The sequence below is a fragment of the Xenopus tropicalis genome, chromosome 7, assembly GCF_000004195.4.
Source record: "Xenopus tropicalis strain Nigerian chromosome 7, UCB_Xtro_10.0, whole genome shotgun sequence".
Lineage (NCBI taxonomy): Eukaryota > Metazoa > Chordata > Amphibia > Anura > Pipidae > Xenopus > Xenopus tropicalis.
In genome coordinates, this window is record NC_030683.2 from 26,102,791 (window position 1) to 26,122,753 (window position 19,963).

Consider the following 19,963-nt stretch of genomic DNA (forward strand, 5'->3'; position numbering starts at 1 on the left):
CCCATACCTGTACTGCAAAGTACAACACTTTATAAATATGTTATAATAATAATTGTCAAAAGAATCACAAGTTTGGGTCTTATGTGACAACTACATGTGGCTCTCTCATGGTTCCATGGAATAAAAATCATATTTCTATTAGAATTGCTACCTGCTGGTATTTGACCAGCCTAGTCAGCAATTCGCCAGCTAGGGCTGATGAAGGTGTTACAAATTTATAGGTAATATAGTCTGCTGGTAAGTTTGTAAGGCTAGCAACCTTACCTATAGATCCCTCCCTTCTTCGACTCTCTCCATGGCTAATCAGCCCCTATTTAAATAGAAACAGCATCCGCCCCCCCTTACAACCCATTCCCCCCACCTAGCACCCGGTGACGTCATTGTCCACCAAACCCAATGGCTGGTATTCCATAGAAAAAAAAGGTGGCAACCCTAATTTCTAGCCACCTTCAATTTGCAGCCAGTGATCTGTGTGTGGCTTAATGCACTGGCAGTGATTTCCCTGCACATTAGGCTACTGCCGCACTGCGTCAGCTCAGGGTGCAGACATAGGAGAGCGCACACGCGAGCAGAAGGGCCGTTTCTTGGCCTGTGCTTATATGGGGGCTGAGAAATAGCCCAGTGCGGCAGTAGCCTTAGGGGAATGTGCAGTGCAATTGTTCCCAGCAAATGACCTTACCCATAAAAACTAAGCTTTATTAAACAAGGACGTTATTTGCGCGTGATACAGGCTGGAGCCACTCTAATCTCCTGCATTTGGTCAAACAAACGTTCTCTCATAGGGGCTCTTCAGTCCGTATCAGCAGTCACAGTTCATTACTTCCATTTTGGAAATCAGTGTTTAAATATCAAACATGGCACACAATTCCACAGCATGTTGATAGTGCATACAGGCCTAATCATAGAACTATGGGATCTTTTGTTCAATCCTGTCAGATGCAAATTCTCAGCTGCAGAAGGCAATGAAGAACTTTCCAGATCATTTTTTGTTTGCAAACAAGGTCTATTTTCAAATCAAACATGAGCATAAACATAAATCTAAGAGCAGTAGATTTGCTATGAATAAAGGGAGCTGAATTGCATGGTACAGAAACATACGGAACAACAGTGACCTCTATGTTCTTAATCCCCTTATTCATAACCAATTACTATTTTGGGTTGTAGTTTTGTGTTGGACTTCCTTGTTGCTATTTAAAAAAAATGTTCCAAAAGAAAAGTAAAAAGACATAGTACATTCCACCCTATTGGCTGGGGATGATGGAAAATGTAGGTCTCTTTCTTCTTGTGGGCTGCAAAGAAGTAGTCAGAAGTAGGTGGTCTTTCTATACAGCAGATCAAGTCATAATACAAGTTTATACAATATAGGGTCTGTTACCCAGACTGCTTTATACCTGAGGGTTTTTAGATAAGGGGTAATTTAGATTTAGATTTAGACCTGTCACCCTAAGAAATAATTCCAAATCCTTTTGAATCAGGTTAGTAGAGCAAAATAAACTTTACTTACACTATTTCAATGATTGAATTTATTTTCCCTTCAGTCTTGGAATTAGTAGTCACAGCCAGCAGGCCGGCGCCATTTTGTGTGCACTGTTATTAAGGCAAAGCTTTGTATCACCCCAAAATCTTATGCAAAATGGGAATCATTTTAAAAAATGTTAAAGGAACAGTAACACATAAATATTTCACTACCTTATTCACTACAAAACATCTCTAATAATAGGCCTACCCTTTTCCCTCTTGTTTTTTTTAAATGCTTCATTTAGAATTTTTGTCATAAACTGCTTGAATTCCTGTGTGCACTGACCCGGAAGTTGTCGTTGCATTGGAGGACCTTTTATTAAAATGGACTCTATGGAAGAGACTTTCTATAATAGTTCAAAAGAACAGTATTCCAGATAAGGGATCCCATACCTGTATTGTGAAACCTCAGCTCTGAGTACACTATGTGGCCGATTTATCAAGATGTTAGAGGTCACCACAGAAAAATTCACCCACTTTCTATTCATTCCTATGGGATTTTAGAAGTGTAGTTATCAATGGGTGAACTTTAATGTCTAATGGAGTTATGTAATAAAAGGCACTACAGCAGTGCTGTCCAACTTCTGTTGTACCGAGGGCCGGAATTTTTCCGATCTACGTGGTGGAGGGCCAATAATGGAAGCCAGTTTGGCCACTCCCCTTTTTGAAACCACACCCACTTGAAACCACACCCATGTTATCACATGATCATACCCATATTAATGCTTGTAGTACAGCAAAAACCTGCCATACTCTGCCTGCCCTACCCTGCCTGTGTGCCATACTCTGCCTTCCCTACCCTGCCTGTGTGTGCCATACTCTGCCTGCCCTACCCTGCCTGCGTGCCATACTTTCACTGTGTGTGCCATTCTTGGCTGGTTTGTGACATACTTGGCCTGTGTGTGCCATACTCTGCCTGCCCTACCCTGCCTGTGTGTGCCATACTCTGCCTTCCCTACCCTGCCTGTGTGTGCCATACTCTGCCTGCCCTACCCTGCCTGCGTGCCATACTTTCACTGTGTGTGCCATTCTTGGCTGGTTTGTGCCAAACTTGGCCTGTGTGTGCCATACTCTGCCTGCCCTACTCTGCCTGTGTGTGCCATACTCTGCCTTCCCTACCCTGCCTGTGTGTGCCATACTCTGCTTGCCCTATGCTGTGTGCACACACAGGCAGCCTACAGTGACACAATGCTGGCACTGCTCCTACAGTCTGCACAATAACTATATATTAAAAAACTTTTTAATTGCAGTACCACCTCAGTATATGTTCTTTTTGTAGTATGCAGGGATTATTTGTGGGTTTCTACTGCTCCTGAGGTGTGAACAGGGGAACAATGGGGGTGATTACAGCCTGAGCCTGAGGTGTGAACACTGCAGGGGGTAAACAATGCAGAGATTAAAAGGTGTGAACAGTACAGGGGATTACATATTTAAACAATACAGCCTGATTACAGCCTGAATCTGAGGTGAGAACCATGCAGGGGGGGCAGTTAATCACAGTACTGATACCATTTAAAGCTTACACAAGAGTAAGCCATCAAAGCAGCCAGACAGGTGGGGGGCCACACAGAGGGGGGCCGCCAGTTGGACAGCACTGCACTACAGTAACAGTAACCCATAGCAACCAATAAGCAGGTAGAATTTACTGGTCATCTGTCTAAAAGTAAACATCTTATTGGTTGCTATGGGTTACTGCTCTCGGGCAAACACACAGCCTTTTATTACATAGGAATTATTAGATAGTGAGTGAATTCAAGAATCTCAAGTGGCTGTGGTGCAGAAAATCTGGCACTGTCGTCTTAGCCTCAAGAAACCTTTCAGGCTCCCTAAAATAAATATGTTCATACAATATTAGAGAATACATAAACCCCAAAATAGAATATTGCAGAAAGAAAAGTTAATTGAATATTTATATGGGAAAGTTTTTTTAATGGTTTAATGGTTTTAAAGTTATTCCTAAATTGCTTGTTTTATTGAATGCAGAATTTGATACATACAGTAAGCTGCATATGCTGCATACATAACTGTCCTGCCTGGACACTGTTTCTTACAATGTAGAGTGACCAGATCACTTGAAAATTCAGAGACACGTCTAGAGAATCCAGCTAGAAGGGCTGAACTAACTGCAATTAAATAAAAACACCCAACGTGCATTTATTAGATGTGTCCCTGCATTTCCAAGTTATCTGATCACCCTATTACAATGCCTTGCATGCTTCTCCCCGGGTCTGTTACTCAGCATGGCTAATGCTACGGTGATTTACAAGTTGGAACCACCAGTGTAAAGAGTACAAAGGGCAGACAAAGACAGCTTTCAATAGCAACTACAGGTATGGGGTCCATTATCCAGAAACCCATTATCCAAAAGAGTTCCAATTTATGGGAAGGCCCTCTCCCATAGACTCTTTTATGAACAAACAAATCTAATTTAAAAAATTTCAGGTTTTATCTGTAATAATAAAACAGTAGCTTGTACTTGATGGCAACTAATTGCTCCGAAATGCCTTTCCAGCAGCAACAACAGGAGTCGCGGGTGGAAAGGCCTACCCATCGCTCCAGTTTAGCAAAGTCACACAAATCTGCCCGCAGGAGGAAACGTCACGTGACTTTGGAAAGCTGAAGCGATACAGAGGCCTTACAACCGGTGGAAAGGCATTTTGGAGCGATTTGTCGCCTGCAGTACCGGAGATCTATCACGGGCGACTAACTTGCTCCGTGGGACATTAGCCTTAGATGTACCAAGGAGATCTCTGTATATGAGGAATGTTATATAGAAGTTACTTTATGCTAACTATTAAGCAAGACTTTATAGAGAGGCCCCGTGTAGCTGAGACAGCAGGAGCGGCCAGACTGCTGATATGCACTTCTCATGATTTCAAGGTGCTTAATAAAACTGCTCTGCTTGTAATTATAATCTCGCTCCTGAGCTTATTTGATTTTGAGATAAGTTCACAGTTAGTAAACCTTTGGGCTGGGAAACATTCAGCTTTGGTTCTCCCTAGTGCAACCCCAGCAACTTTATAATGACACCCATTACAGGCGGCATGTTGTTATGGCTGTACAGCACTACATACCATTTAACTCTCTCTCTTCCAGTTGTTGGCAAACAAAGGGACAGATTGAATGATAAGGCTTTAACCCCTACCTACCATTTTACAGGTAAAAGGAAACCGTTTGTGTTCTGATTAAAGCATCTCTGTAAGCAGCATGGCCAAAACTGTGATGAGATCTTAAGGTGGCCAAACGTGGTGATTTTTGATCTTTTGCACAAATGATCGTTCCAATCCGCCACTAACGTTCAGGGCTGAAACGGCAGATATGGAGGTAGAAACAATAGGATTTCTACCTCCTTCTGCTGGTTCAGCCCTGAAGGCAGATTTGGCTCAGGTGCCTTCTATGGCGCCCGATCAAAATCTTTTAACCCACCGATCGGCGAGTCGACCGATATCAGCAGACTCCTGCGATATTGGTCGCCTCGCCGACTTGCCATACACACACCAGGTTTCGTACGATATTAGCGGTGTGTGTATGGCCAGCTTTCGTATAAAGTTAATTCTGTGCCTAGTCAGCCTTACTGTATATCTGCTGCGGAGGGGGGGTCCACATTGGACACTAGAATTTAAAAAGACAAAGTAATATACTTTTCCTATTTCAATAGTCAGAATAAGCAAGATGAATTGGCTGAAAGTATACAGGGGAAAGGGCTCAGTAGACTGTCAGAGGTACCAGGAGTTGTGGGTCAGTGTCCTTGCTTGCCAAAACCAAGCCTGGGGATGTGACTAAGAGGTGTATTAATCAGCTTGAAAAAGGAACTAAAATGTTCTGAATGCTTGCTATGATTATCATAGTTAGCCGATAAAGGCATCGCCTTTATACCAGTTTTTTTTATTTTTTGTTACCCTGTAACATTGGAGACAAACATCACTGGTGATGCTGACCATAGTAACCAATCAGCAATTAGATTTGAACAGTCACCTACACGTTAGAAAACAAAAGATCTGATTGGTTGGTATGGGCAACATCACCGGTGATGTTTGTGATAGGGCTGAGTGGGTTTCAAAGGTAAAAGTTACAATTTGCCACAAAAAGACAGATTGACATTACTTAATGGAAACAGGACAATATGAGTGAGTTTGTGCCTGTACAAGGCCTTCATCTGCTAGTGTAGTTTCCACTGCTTCTTCTGAAAGACTATTTCTAGGCATCCACAACAAAAGGAAATTAAGAAGTAATAAAATACACTACATTTGTACAGATACAGTAACCCATAGCAACCAATAAGTTGATTGCTTTTAAACAGATGACCAGTAAATGCTACCTGCTGATTGGTCTCTATAGGCAACTAGACCCATTTCAAATTTGCACCATTTATTACATAACCCCAGTGGTAAATGCTGTGTTTGTTGGGTTCCGGTAGCAGTGAAATCACAACCCTCCAGTTTATAGAGTATCACTCTCGTTACATAACTGCATGTGAGTTGAATGGAATTTAAAATGATTAAAAAAAATGTCTACCCAAATATGAGCAGTTGTATGTGGCTTCATAGACATGAAAGGGTACACCACTTGTGTCGCTTAGATCAAACCCTAGTACATTAAAACTCCCAGGGGCAGATTCAGTGAACCTTGAACTGTCATCAAGCAATGGGAACAGCTCTGTGAGTCTCTCTGGCACAGGCCCAGCATGCCATGGCACAGTGCTTCAAGACTCCCAGCATTTCATGGAACAGTGACCCCAGCAATATATGATACAGTGGCCCCAGCGGTTCAAGATAGTGACCCCAGAATATTGTGGCAGATGACAGTGACTCCAACATTTCATTCTACAATGGTCCCCAGTGCCCCTCCACTGCATGGAACAAAGGCCCCATTTTTTTTTAATGACACATTGGCTCCAGCATTTCATAAGAACATTTCTCCAGCATTTCATGACACAGGCACCCCAGCTCTTAATGGCACAATAAAGCTAGCATTTCATGGAACAGCGACCCCAGCGTTTCATGATATAGTAAGTGGCCCCAGCATTTTATAGCACAAAGAATTTCCTCTTTCTCTTCTTTTTATTCCCTTTCCCTTATATATGATCTTTGGGGGGGTGCAATACAGTCGCTTCACCAATTCTATATATATATCCTGTATATATTTGCACAAATAAAAAGGGGTTATATATACAGGTATGCGAGCCATTATCCAGAATGCTCGGGACCCTGGGTTTTCCGGATAAGGGGTCTTTCCGTAATTCGGATCCCCTACCTTAAGTCTACTAAAAAAGTTATTTAAACAGTAATTAAACCCAACAGGATTGTTTTTGCTCCAATAAGGATTCATTATATCTTAGTTTAGATCAAATACAGTGGCTTGCAAAAGTATTCGGCCCCCTTGAACTTTTCCACATTTTGTCACATTACAGCCACAAACATGAATCAATTTTATTGGAATAAACGTGTACACGTGTACACGTGAGAAGTGGAACGAAAATCGTACATGATTCCAAACATTTTTTACAAATAAATAACTGCAAAGTGGGGTGTGCGTAATTATTCAGGCCCGCTTTGGTCTGAGTGCAGTCAGTTGCCCATAGACATTGCCTGATGAGTGCTAATGACTAAATAGAGTGCACCTGTGTGTAATCTAATGTCAGTACAAATACAGCTGCTCTGTGACGGCCTCAGAGGTTGTCTAAGAGAATATTGGGAGCAACAACACCATGAAGTCCAAAGAACACACCAGACAGGTCAGGGATAAAGTTATTGAGAAATTTAAAGCAGGTTTAGGCTACAAAAAGATTTCCAAAGCCTTGAACATTCCATGGAGCACTGTTCAAGCGATCATTCAGAAATGGAAGGAGTATGGCACAACTGTAAACCTACCGAGACAAGGCCGTCCACCTAAACTCACAGGCCGAACAAGGAGAGCACTGATCAGAAATGCAGCCAAGAGGCCCATGGTGACTCTGGGGGAGCTGCAGAGATCTACAGCTCAGGTGGGGGAATCTGTCCATAGGACAACTATTAGTCGTGCACTGCACAAAGTTGGCCTTTATGGAAGAGTGGCAAGAAGAAAGCCATTGTTAACAGAAAACCATAAGAAGTCCCGTTTGCAGTTTGCCACAAGCCATGTGGGGGACACAGCAAACATGTGGAAGAAGGTGCTCTGGTCAGATGAGACCAAAATGGAACTTTTTGGCCAAAATGCAAAACGCTATGTGTGGCGGAAAACTAACACTGCACATCACTCTGAACACACCATCCCCACTGTCACATATGGTGGTGGCAGCATCATGCTCTGGGGGGGGGGGCTTCTCTTCAGCAGGGACAGGGAAGCTGCTCAGAGTTGATGGGAAGATGGATGGAGCCAAATACAGGGCAATCTTGGGAGAAAACCTCTTGGAGTCTGCAAAAGACTTGAGACTGGGGCGGAGGTTCACCTTCCAGCAGGACAACGACCCTAAACATAAAGCCAGGGCAACAATGGAATGGTTTAAAACAAAACATATCCATGTGTTAGAATGGCCCAGTCACAGTCCAGATCTAAATCCAATGGAGAATCTGTGGCAAGATCTGAAAACTGCTGTTCCCAAACGCTGTCCATCTAATCTGACTGAGCTGGAGTTGTTTTGCAAAGAAGAATGGGCAAGGATTTCAGTCTGTAGATGTGCAAAGCTGGTAGAGACATACCCTAAAAGCCTGGCAGCTGTAATTGCAGCAAAAGGTGGTTCTACAAAGTATTGACTCAGGGGGCTGAATAATTACGCACACCCCACTTTGCAGTTATTTGTAAAAAATGTTTGGAATCATGTATGATTTTCGTTCCACTTCTCACGTGTACACCACTTTGTATTGGTCTTTCACGTGGAATTCCAATAAAATTGATTCATGTTTGTGGCTGTAATGTGACAAAATGTGGAAACGTTCAAGGGGGCCGAATACTTTTGCAAGCCACTGTACAAGGTACTGTTTTATTATTACAAAGAAAAAGGAAACCATTTTTAAAAATGTGAATTATTTGATTACAATGGAGTCTATGGGAGATGGCCTTTCTGTAATTCTGAACTTTCTGGATAAGGGGTCCAATACCTGTATATTTTTTTTATATATGAAACTGGGGAGGTGACTGTATTGCACCCCCCATCCCCCAAGATCACGGTCCTGGGGCAGCCACCGGAATCTATTATAATCCATCACTAAATACTCCTTACCCTACAGATGGATAATGAGATTTAGGAATTTGGCCACCCGTCTGTGCCCAAACAGTGCATACATCCAACCTGATTGTAAATGTTAAACTCTATGTGGGATGTAATCATTCAAATCATTTAATCCATACAGAAAAGCTGTCATGATTTTCTAAACTTTTCATAAATACACATTTGCAGCGCTTGTAGATTTCAGGTGGTTTATCTTGTGATGTGTGTAGTGCTAACATTACAACAAGTTAACCCCACAAAATGAGTTCATAAAAACCTTTCCTTATTGTAAAATTTGCGATATTATCAAGGAACCTTTTAAAAAACACACACAAACCTATTATATATATATACTGGCATTTCAGAGTTACAATGCAGCATGGAATATTGAGCACAATTCACAAAATTGATGTAAATATTACTCCTGTGCAGTAACCCTGAGCAGCCAGCCAATCAGAAGTTTGCTATAACAGTCTTTAACATTACATTAGAGGGGATTATAGGCAGATGGGGGATTTTATTTTTCCCATAAAAACGATCAGCACACCAGAGGCCCCCCCTTTAGATTAGAGGAACGGAGCTTCCATTTGAAGCAGGTTTTTCACGGTGAGGGCAGTGAGGTTGGGGAATATAGAGAGGCAAACCTGTATGGCTTATGGGAAGTAGGTTAACTGGTTCTACCTATTAAAAAGGTGAAGTGGGTGCTGAAAACATTGCAGAGCATATCCCAATTTCCCAGCATGCTGCTCACTCTTATTAAGAGAAAAAGGATGGTAGAGGGAGGTAGGTAAATAGTTCAGATTGGGGCTTAAGAAAGTTTAGAAAAAATGTTTTTGGGGCCCTGAGGGTTAAAGGAACAGTAACACCAAAAAATTAAAGAGTTTTAAAGTAAAAGAAATATAATGTACTGTTGCCCTGCACTGGTAAAAGTTGTGTGTTTGCTACAGTAACACTACTTATATTATTATGGCACTTATATTGTAGTGTCACCCACTGTGACCTACAGCACTTACATTTGCCCATTTGTGTCTGTTAGTTACCCCTCCCATATAGATTGTAAGCTCTACGGGGCAGGGACCTTGTTCATCTTGTTTCTGACTCTTATTGCAACTGTACCTTGTATTTATTTGTATTTATTGTTGTACTTTGTATTTATCCATTATCTTTAACCCCCTGTTTGTATTAATGTATTCTACTGTACAGCGCTGCGTACATAAGTAGCGCTTTATAAATAAAGATATACATACATACATACATACATACTATAATTTATATAAATAAGCTGCTGTGTAGCCATGGGGGCAGCCATTCAAGCTGGAAAAAAGGAGAAAAGGCACAGGTTACATAGCAGATAACAGATAAGCTCTGTAGAATACAATAGTGTTTTATCTGTTATCTGCTAAGTGCCTGTGCCTTTTCTCCTTTGAATGGCTGCCCCCATGGCTACACAGCGGCATTCTTTATATAAATTATAGTAGTGTTTCTGAGGCAAACACTCCAGTTGCACCAGTGCAGGGCAACAGTACATTATACTGGAATTTCTTTTATACACTTTTTTTGGTGTTACTGTTCCTTTAAGGTTATCAGATCAAGTGATAAAATGACTAGAATGGGTTTCCAATCAGTGCCCTGCAGTACATCACATGCCAATGCACCACAGGAGAAACGCAAATAGGAATATTTACCTATTTTGCACAGATACAAGCAGAGGATGGTGCTTAGGGCTAATGGAGTTTCTGATCTGTTCAGAAGGGGAATCTGCTCAAACAAATTTGTGAAGTATTTGTTGATTTCTGAAATTAATTTTTGTAGACAAGACCTACATCCATTATTATTATTATTATTATTAACATTTATTTATAAAGCGCCAACATATTCCGCAGATCCTAAGCAATGATATGAAACCTGTGACCATCCCAGATGTTGCTGAACTACAACCAGAGTATGGGCTATGGGAATACACCCTTTAATTCCAATACAGCATTATAAAGAAGAAATTCAGTGCTTACTAACTTGCCCTTTAAATAGGTGCAACTAGTAAAGAAACAGCAGAGGGAGTTCTTTTCCCTTGCCCCCTGCAATCTCTGCAGCCTCACAGATCTGTTTGTTCAGACACATGGCTGTTGTCTATTTATTATGCATTTATAATGCTGGATATACTGGCTATACACACACAGTCAGTGCTATGGAGCAACAGACACGCATGTTTGTGATGTTTCTACTACTAAGGGTTCGTACTAATACTGAACCCTTAAATTCATGTAACTTTACGGTTTTAAAAAACTGAATTTAACATTTTGCAACCATTAATGCAATGACTTTTAGAATCTGAGTACAGGTATGGGATCCCTTATCCGGAAACCAGTTATCCAGAAAATTCCGAATTAGGGAAAGCCCATCTCCCATAGACACCAATATAAGCAAATAATTTTAATTTTATAAACTGATTCCCTTTTCTCTGTAAAAATAAAACAGTACCTTGTACTTGATCCCAACTAAGATATAATTACCCCTTATTGGGGGCAGAACAGCCCTATTGGGTTTATTTAATGGTTAAATGATCCCCTTTTCTCTGTAATAATAAAACAGTACCTGTACTTTATCCCAACTAAGATATAATTACCCCTTATTGGGGCAGAACAGCCCTATTGGGTTTATTTAATGGTTAAATGATTCCCTTTTCTCTGTAATAATAAAACAGTACCTGTACTTGATCCCAACTAAGATATAATTACCCCTTATTGGGGGCAGAACAGCCCTATTGGGTTTATTTAATGGTTAAATGATTCCTTTTTCTCTGTAATAATAAAACAGTACCTGTACTTGATCCCAACTAAGATATAATTACCCCTTATTGGGGGCAGAACAGCCCTATTGGGTTTATTTCATGGTTAAATGATTCCCTTTTCTCTGTAATAATAAAACAGTACCTGTACTTGATCCCAACTAAGATATAATTACCCCTTATTGGGGGCAGAACAGCCCTATTGGGTTTATTTCATGGTTAAATGATTCCCTTTTCTCTGTAATAATAAAACAGTACCTGTACTTGATCCAAACTAAGATATAATTAATCCTTATTGGAGGCAAAACAATCCTGGGTTTAATCAATATTTAAATGATTTTTAGAAGATTTAAGTTATGGAGATCCAAATTACGGAAAGATCCCTTATCTGGAAAACCCCAGGTCCTGAGCATTCTGGATAACAGGTCTCATACCTGTATACTGTTAAGAGTTCAGATTTGATTCAGGATGTGGAAATATCTTGTGTGGCGAATTAGTTACTTAACTAAACCCAAAAAATGTTGGGTTTGGTGCATCTCTACTTATTTTGCAATATGCATTGAGTTAAAAGTAAATATTGAAAATAAAATTATTTAAAAGTTAGGCTGCCTGTATCAGCTTATTAATGTTAAGTGCTGAAATGATGCATTCAGGTCATTGCTGCCGTACAAGAAGCATCCCCCATTTAAAGGGATGATGATTGGGGTTAGCCTGACTAATAATTAACCATGAGCAGTTTAGTTTGCCTTTGCCACATTGTGAATTGTTATCCAGTGAAAGTTTTAATTGATTTCACTTTGGCCTGAATGTTTGCGCCCATACAAACTGATATCAATTGCTGATCAAGTATCTAGCATTCTTGGGTTGCCGTGATGAAATACATTAAAATCGAATGTCCGTGGGTTCAAACTACACAGATTTCCGCTCAGCCCATTCACATTTCCATTCACATCCTTATTTATGAGTATTTGTGCATTATGCAGTTACATTTTTTCCAAGTAAAAGAATGAGAGGAGGAAATAACAAGATGGAGGCACATTGCAATATCTTGCGGCGCTTCTGTACACCCCCAAGCATGCTGGAAGTTATGGTTTAGTAACAGTTATTCATGAGTCGGACACCATTGCCTTATATGCAATGAGCTTGAATAAACAACCCCCAGGTACACAAGGAAGCTGAGAATATTTCAAGGTGACTTTTTTGTTACTTGTAAAATCAGAAATTTGGGGTGTAAGCCAGTGTTTCCCTCTCAGGGATAGTTCTGCTCCTTCACTGTAAACAAGAGAAAGCCCCTCACCTGAACTTGTGCCCAGCTGGAGCTGAGAGCTTATTGAATGTGTCCATGTTCCACAGGTGAGCCAGGGTCCCTGCTTGCCAGCTCCTTGTGGTGCCAGTCGCTCACAGCCTGTGAAATCCCCGCTGTCTCTGTCAGATTTCCCCTGAGTAGTGTGTGTTGGCACATAGTCATTTCGTTTGAGAAGTAAAACTTGCCTGATTACATATTCAGGTTTCGAGTTTCCTTCTCGTCACATGACCCACTCCCTGCCCATCTGGCTCCTGAATAGGCTTTTAGCAAACATTTCTCAGCTTCTACCTGTTTGGGAGTCACAACTAGCGCTGCTTTCTTCCTGCTGCTGTATGGGTTATGGGTTGCTGCTGGAATTTCCACTGAACTTTAACAATATCTCACAGTATTTGAAGATTCCAACTGCCAGCTGTCAGCTCAACTACATGTTTTCTCTCTGTGTCATCTGTGAGAGAACACTCCTGACATATGATATAGAGATTGATATTCTGAAATAATTTGCAGTTGGTCTTAATTTTTACATTTTATTTTTGTGAGGCTTTCCAGTTATTTAGCTTTTTTTTCAGCAGCTGTCCACTATCTGGTTGCTAGGGTCTTATTAACCATAGCCACCAGTCAGTGGTTTGAATAATGTGAATAGGCAAGGGAATGAATAGGAAGATAAGTAATAAAAAGTAACAATACTATTGTAGCCTCATAGGGCAATTGTTTTTTTGACTGTGGGATCAGTGATCCTCATTTGAAAACTGGAAAAGGTGTAGAAGGAAGGCAAATTATTTAAAATCTATTAGAAATAAATAATGAAGACCAACTGCAAAATTGCTAGGGCATTCTATAACATACTTAAGGCTGATGCCACACGTGGCGTTTTTACGCTGCGTTTTTTCTCAGCCTCAAAACGCCACACAAGCCACACAGCCCCTGACTATGGCGTTTTTCAGCCTAGTACTGGTGACGTAGCAAATCCCGTTTCCATGGTGCTAATAGTGCAAAATAGTAAAAAATGCCGCGTATTTCTGCTAGGTCTGGCAGCTGCCTTTGTGTATACATAGGAATAGCTTGCTGTGCAAATACTGGCATATTTCAGCCAACGCTTGAAAAATCCGTGCTAAGGCTTTTTCTAGCGTATTTCCGCATTGTGTGGTTTGGTTCGAGTCTTTTCAAGTTATTTCTATGGATGATGATATCGGGCGTTTTTCAGCCGCTGAGAAAATTTGAAAATACGCAGTGTAAAAACGCCTCGTGTGGCATCAGCCTAAAGGTGAACCACCCCTTTAAGGTGATAATGATTTTTTTAGGGCACTTATACACTGTGCATTTAATGATTGATTCCATTATATTCTGTTTGTACCCTGAGTTGACTTTTATTGCATTCATGTTTCATTTCAGTTTTTTTAAGCACAAAACCCTAAATTTTTTGCATTCAACAGAAAATAGAATAGAGGGTTGCATTTAGTAACTCACAAAAATGCACTTGATTGCATGTATGAAAATGCAATATTTGTGTTTTTAGACAGCCAGCATGGGATTTAAAAGGCATTATAATTGCCTCTGTGCTCAAGCCCTGAAAACCAAATTCCTATTCACTCCAGACAGTAACCAGAAATTGCACCACTTTATATTGTAGTTATTCTTGCTATCATTTGTGCCACCTCCTCTTATAAATTTTGCTCCTCTGTTGCCTGGTACATGGAACTACTGCCTCCAATAGTCACTCGCCCCTGCAATGTAAAAGCCAGCAAATGTGGAATATCCTTAAGTTCAGCCCCTGTCCTGCCCCCTAAAGCCCCTGATCCACCCAGAATCTAGTGGAAACCTACTCTTTTTCTCTTCCCTGATCCTCCTGGCATCACCCGTGACATCATAGCTTTTCATCATCAACCCGCCTCCTTTGTCACCACCCCGCACTGGCCGGTAACTTTCTTGTAAAAAGATGGCAACTGCAACTGTATATATTTATATGTCTTTTAGCCATGTGTAGCTGTAGTGGTTTTTATCACAGCCCTGCACAGTGCATTACACATAAGGGTAACCAGAATAAAGGGGAGGGAATACTCCTAATATGAAGTTGAAGTTGAACTGAAGAAGCTGCTCGGATGAGTAGTGAAACGTATTGAATGATTACCAAACAAGTCCAGTTGCTTTAAATTTATTTATATTAGATATACCATGACCTGAATGAATGAAAATCTTCATAGACAATACTCCTAATATTGAGATATACAGATTTCCTGTTTTCTAAAGAATTTTTGGTTAATACTGATCTGTAAATTCCCCCTGTATACAATGCATTGTGCAATGACAGAAAGCAGGCCAGTGTACAGATTAGTCATTATTCTGTATAGTAACCATGTTTGCTTATTGCTTTGCTAATAAGGAAATAACAGCCCATTGGATGCAGAGGGGGGAAAACAATGTAACACTTTTTGTCTGAAATGTAAAAATGGCCGCCCACTTTGAGTCCACTGGGAGCGACATCAAAGGGGTTAGTAACATGTTGCTCCAAACCCTGATTGGGGATCACTGGTATAGAACTATGCAGATATTAAACAGTTTGTATATGCTGAGATCCAGCTGCAAAACAGTTCTTCTCTTTCTGCATCATTTGAAATCCTGGCAGGGGAGGAGGGACTAAAACATTGATGTTATAAATTGTAAAAACTTCTCCAGAGCTTACAGAGAGCATGCAGGAACTACTTAACCCACAATGCATTGCACTGTGATGTTCTTTTCCTTATTGACATCACAGGTGCAGGGAATTGTGGGATATGGAGGATGCAGGCTGAAGGCAGGCTGAAGACAGTCGGCTACTGTTACATTTTATTTGAGTCTCAAAGTAGCCAGCCAGATCAGCAGGGGATAGGGGGTGGGGCTTAGGGAACTGTTCCAAACCATGATGCCATTTTTTATTTGTCTCAAATTTTTAATATGCAAATTAGGGTTCAGATTCAGTTTGGAATTTAGAAACATCTTCTGTGGAGGATTCAGTATTTAGTCAAATGCAAAAAAAATTAAAAATATGGAATGAATGCATTGGTGTAAACAGGCACACATTATGGGGTGAATGCCACAAAATTCTTCATCACATACCCTAGTGGTCATGTTTTGTCATATTAAAAATTAAAGGCCTGGATGGTCCAAAGAGTTATTGTGATAATGCAGAGAAGTCAGACCGGGGGGGTACAGTTTTTGCTGTGTCTCGTATTGTCTGGAAGTGACATCATTTTGCATGACTACTGCTGGAAGTGATGTCACTGCGCCAGCTCCTTCTGATGTCACTGAATGCTTACGTCATAGATACGCATACAGTCTCCAGGTGAAATCTGTAAAGGTGACATGTCTGACAATGTGCATGTACAGCAATAAAGGCTTTATTTTACATTAGAACTGACTGTGACTTCTGCTGATTGCTTCATTCCTCAAAACATCCTCTTATTGTGGGTGTAATTGCAAAGGAACAATATATTTAGAAAGAGAAAGAAGAGTCTAAGGATGATTCACTGAGCCGTCTTGTGCAATACTTGTTTTCTTATGATGCCATAAAGCTTGGCGGGGCTTTATATCATCTCAAACCTGGTGCATGTGCCTCTCCAGTAGCCAAGGGGTAATTATTTATCTTACAGATCTTTACAAACTGCCTGCATCTTTTATATTTAGCGTTACCCCTTTTATATTTAGCATTACCCCTTTTATATTTAGCGTTACCCCTTTTATATTTAGCGTTACCCCTTTTATATTTAGCGTTACCCCTTTTATATTTAGCGTTACCCCTTTTATATTTAGCGTTACCCCTTTTATATTTAGCGTTACCCCTTTTATATTTAGCGTTACCCGGGAGCTAAAATCCTACGTATTGATCATACAGTCAGTGTGCCAAGTGCAAGGTAGTATATGCGAGTTTGTCAGATTTCGTTTATTTATATTATATTTTCTTTTTAATTCTCAGTCCTCCGCTGACAAGCTGGAAACCAAACTGAATCCAGACTGCACTATGCATATTAAATTTGAGGATAATAATATAAAAAACAGCATTATATAAAGTTGAGTGCTTTATAGTCGCATGACTGCAGTTTGGCATAGGAAGGGCAGGGGTCTGGATTTTGCTGTGCTGAGATTCATCTAAATCAGGGCTCCCCAACCTTTCTTACTCGTGAGCCACAATCAAATGTAAAAAAACCTGGGGAGCAACACAAGCACCATAAAAGTTCATGGAGGAGCCAAATAAGGGCTAAGATTGGCTATTAGGCAGCCTCTATGCACACTATCAGCTTACAGGGGGCTTTATTTGGTAGGAAATCTTGTTTTTATTCAACCAAAACTTGCCCCCAAGTCAGGAATTCAAATATAACTCCCTGGTTTGGGGGCACTGAGAGCAACATCCAAGGGGTTGGGGAGCAAGATGTTGCCCCCGACCCACTGGTTGGGGATCACTGATCTAAATTCTGGACCACATCCTAGATTCAGTTCATTTGTAGTCATAGGGGCAGATTTACTAATCCACAAATTCGAATCCCGAATGGGAAAAATTCGAATTGGAAACGAAAAATTCCTAAGATCGCAAATATCCCGAAAATGCTTACGAAAAAATCGTATTAGTCACGATGATATCGTATTGGCTATCCGAAAGTCAAGAAATTTTCGGACCGAACCATTGAAAACAGCGGTAAAACCTTTTTCCGATTTTTTTGTGCAAGTGTGCGAAAAAGTCGTGCGGCATACAAAAAAGTTGTGCGGACGCCCAAAAAAATTTGTCGAAAATACGCTCGGAGCGTTCATGCTGTCGTAAATGTGCCCTTTAGAATATTTCACTCTCATTCTTAAATCAGCCACAGTCATCTCCAAGCACCAGTGTGGTAAAAGTAGTAAAAGAGCCATTCCAACAGTCATTTGCGTATCAGGAGATGGTTCCTCCCATATAAGTGTTACATATGCCACTCATCAAATGGGGGTCACTGACCCCAGCAGCCAAAAAAACCATTGCTCTGTAAGGCTACAGATTTATTCTCACTTTGTATTACTTATCTTTCTATTTAGGCCCTCCTCTATTAGTATTCCTGGCTCTGTTTCAAATCACTGCCTGGTTGTCAGGTTAAATTGGACCCTAGGAGCCAGATAGCTGCTGAAATCCCAAATGAAGACCAATTGCAAATTGTCTCAGAATAGCACCCCCTACCTCATACTAAAAGTTGAACAACCACTTTAACACAATATTTCTCATTGTGACTATTAAAGGGTTGGTTAATCCTGCTACAGGTTGATTCTTGACCCTATATATTTGCAGATGGGGGTCACCTGATAAGCAGGTTCTAGGTGACCAAATCATGTCATGTGAAGCATGTGGAGCTGAGCAATGGTTTCCTAAATTGTTCAAAGCTCAGCAATTTGGACAACCTGATTGGTCTGTATCCAATATATGTCTTTTTTTGCAGTCAAACTGCAAAATCCTAAGAAACATTTGGCTCTTAAAACTTGGCACCAGTTGCATCAAATCCAGTTCAATGCACATTACTCATAATCACATGAATCGGCCGCTTTACTTTTATTAACAGAAGCAGTGGATTTGGGAAGCTGATTTGTAAGAGATCAACTCTGTATCGTGTTTTGTAGTTAACCCTTTCACTGCATGAGAATTGTGTAGGCGGTTTGGATGGGGAAAAAAATCTCCCACATCTAAAGAAGCCATGGTGGCATGTAACACAGAGTATATGTGACATGTAACATACAAAAGCTGTGCTCCGTGTCTTGCACCTGATTATACTTTTGGTATGGCATAGCCTGGCACTCCTGGCTAGTAAGCCCTGTATGACCAGCAAGGAAGGGGTGAGTAAGGGGATGCCCAAGTCTTTCCAAAGTGCCAAATTACACATAGGGGTACATTTACTAAGCAATTATGAGATAAAGTCAGATTTTTTCTTACTTCTAGATAATTTGTAGTGAGTTTTCACCAGATTTTTTTCATTATTACTCACAGAAAAACATGAGTTTTTCCAAAATAACTCCCATAATTTGTGATTTATTAATCTTTAGTTAACTTTTTTTATAAAATGAAAATACAATAGGTTTGATCTGTCGAGTACCATTGAGTCCTATGGAGGCTTGGAATAATAGAGGAATAGAATAGTCAGTGACAGCCTGTCCATGACACATTTTCAAGGACAAGTTAATCCCCTCATTGTTTTCAGTTTCACCCAGTTCAAGGGGAATTTAATCCCTTCGTTTTCAGTTTCACCCACTTTAAAGAAAAATTTAAACACATTATTATTTTCCAAGAGTGCCAATGCTTCCAAAATGGCTGCTGGAGCAATTCCATGGGAACGATTGTCCGTTTAAACTCAAATGTTTCGAGTTTTAACAATGCTTTCGTTCGAACGATTCAAGCATTATTGTGCCATTTTATAAATACAGCAAAGATTAATTCGAATTTATACCATGTCGAGTTTATACGACTTTCAAGGCCAGAAAAAAACAAATTTTAGTTAATGTGCCCCCTAGAGTCAGTTGTAAATGAGCCATCCCCTTTAAAGAACAAACTGAAGGAAAGCAATTCCCCACTGCAAATAGGGCCTGTTTCTCTGTGGCATCTGTGTATAATATATTTACAACCCATCCCTCTGTGTTGTAGTGTCTCACTGTGCCAGTGCGGTGATTAATGTATTGCTGCGTTCCCTAAATAGCAGCTCATAATCCCTTGGAGTGGATTATATTTTCCTGTGCTTAGCATCACTTTCTACATATTATACTTCTTTGTATTTGAGGGGCAATTTCAAATGCTACAGAAAATAATACCAGTGGGTAATAACAATATTATTATTTGTATTAAGGCGTTAGAGTCTTTTTCTCAGTGCTAAAGTTCAGCTTGAAGGTGGACTTTACTTTTTGATTACATTTTCCCTTTGAAGTTGTGACCCACAATGATATAAACGTCTTTACCATTTATATTAAACACAGATTGCGATTTAATGGCGAGCAATCAGAAATGCACTTTGTTCTATAATTGCTGCTGCCAATGATTAGAGGCCAGGGCTCTCTTGCAATGAATTCCGAGGCGCACAATAAAGATAGGAGCATTCGCTGTCTATTATTAAAGAGAAACTAGGGCTTGGAATAAAAATGAATAGAATAATTTAAAATAAGATTGCTACACTTGGAAACCACTGGACGATAATTG

At 40.4% G+C, this 19,963-nt stretch overlaps 1 protein-coding gene across 8 annotated transcripts in view; it reads right to left on the minus strand.

Annotated features, from left to right (window-relative positions):
• blnk (B cell linker) overlaps positions 1-19,963 on the minus strand; it is an 88,175-nt gene that overhangs the window by 42,315 nt on the left and 25,897 nt on the right. For 2 of the 8 annotated variants that reach the window (XM_012966532.3, XM_012966530.3), the window contains exon 1: positions 12,787-13,023. The exons of 4 other annotated variants lie outside the window; for them this stretch is intronic. In XM_012966532.3, coding sequence (XP_012821986.1) covers positions 12,787-12,833 — 47 coding nt within the window. In that variant the 5' untranslated portion in view covers positions 12,834-13,023. Of the gene's footprint in view, positions 1-12,786; positions 13,027-19,963 lie in introns of those variants that run through there. 2 more of the 8 variants (XM_012966533.3, NM_001078696.1) reach the window with 2 other exon arrangements.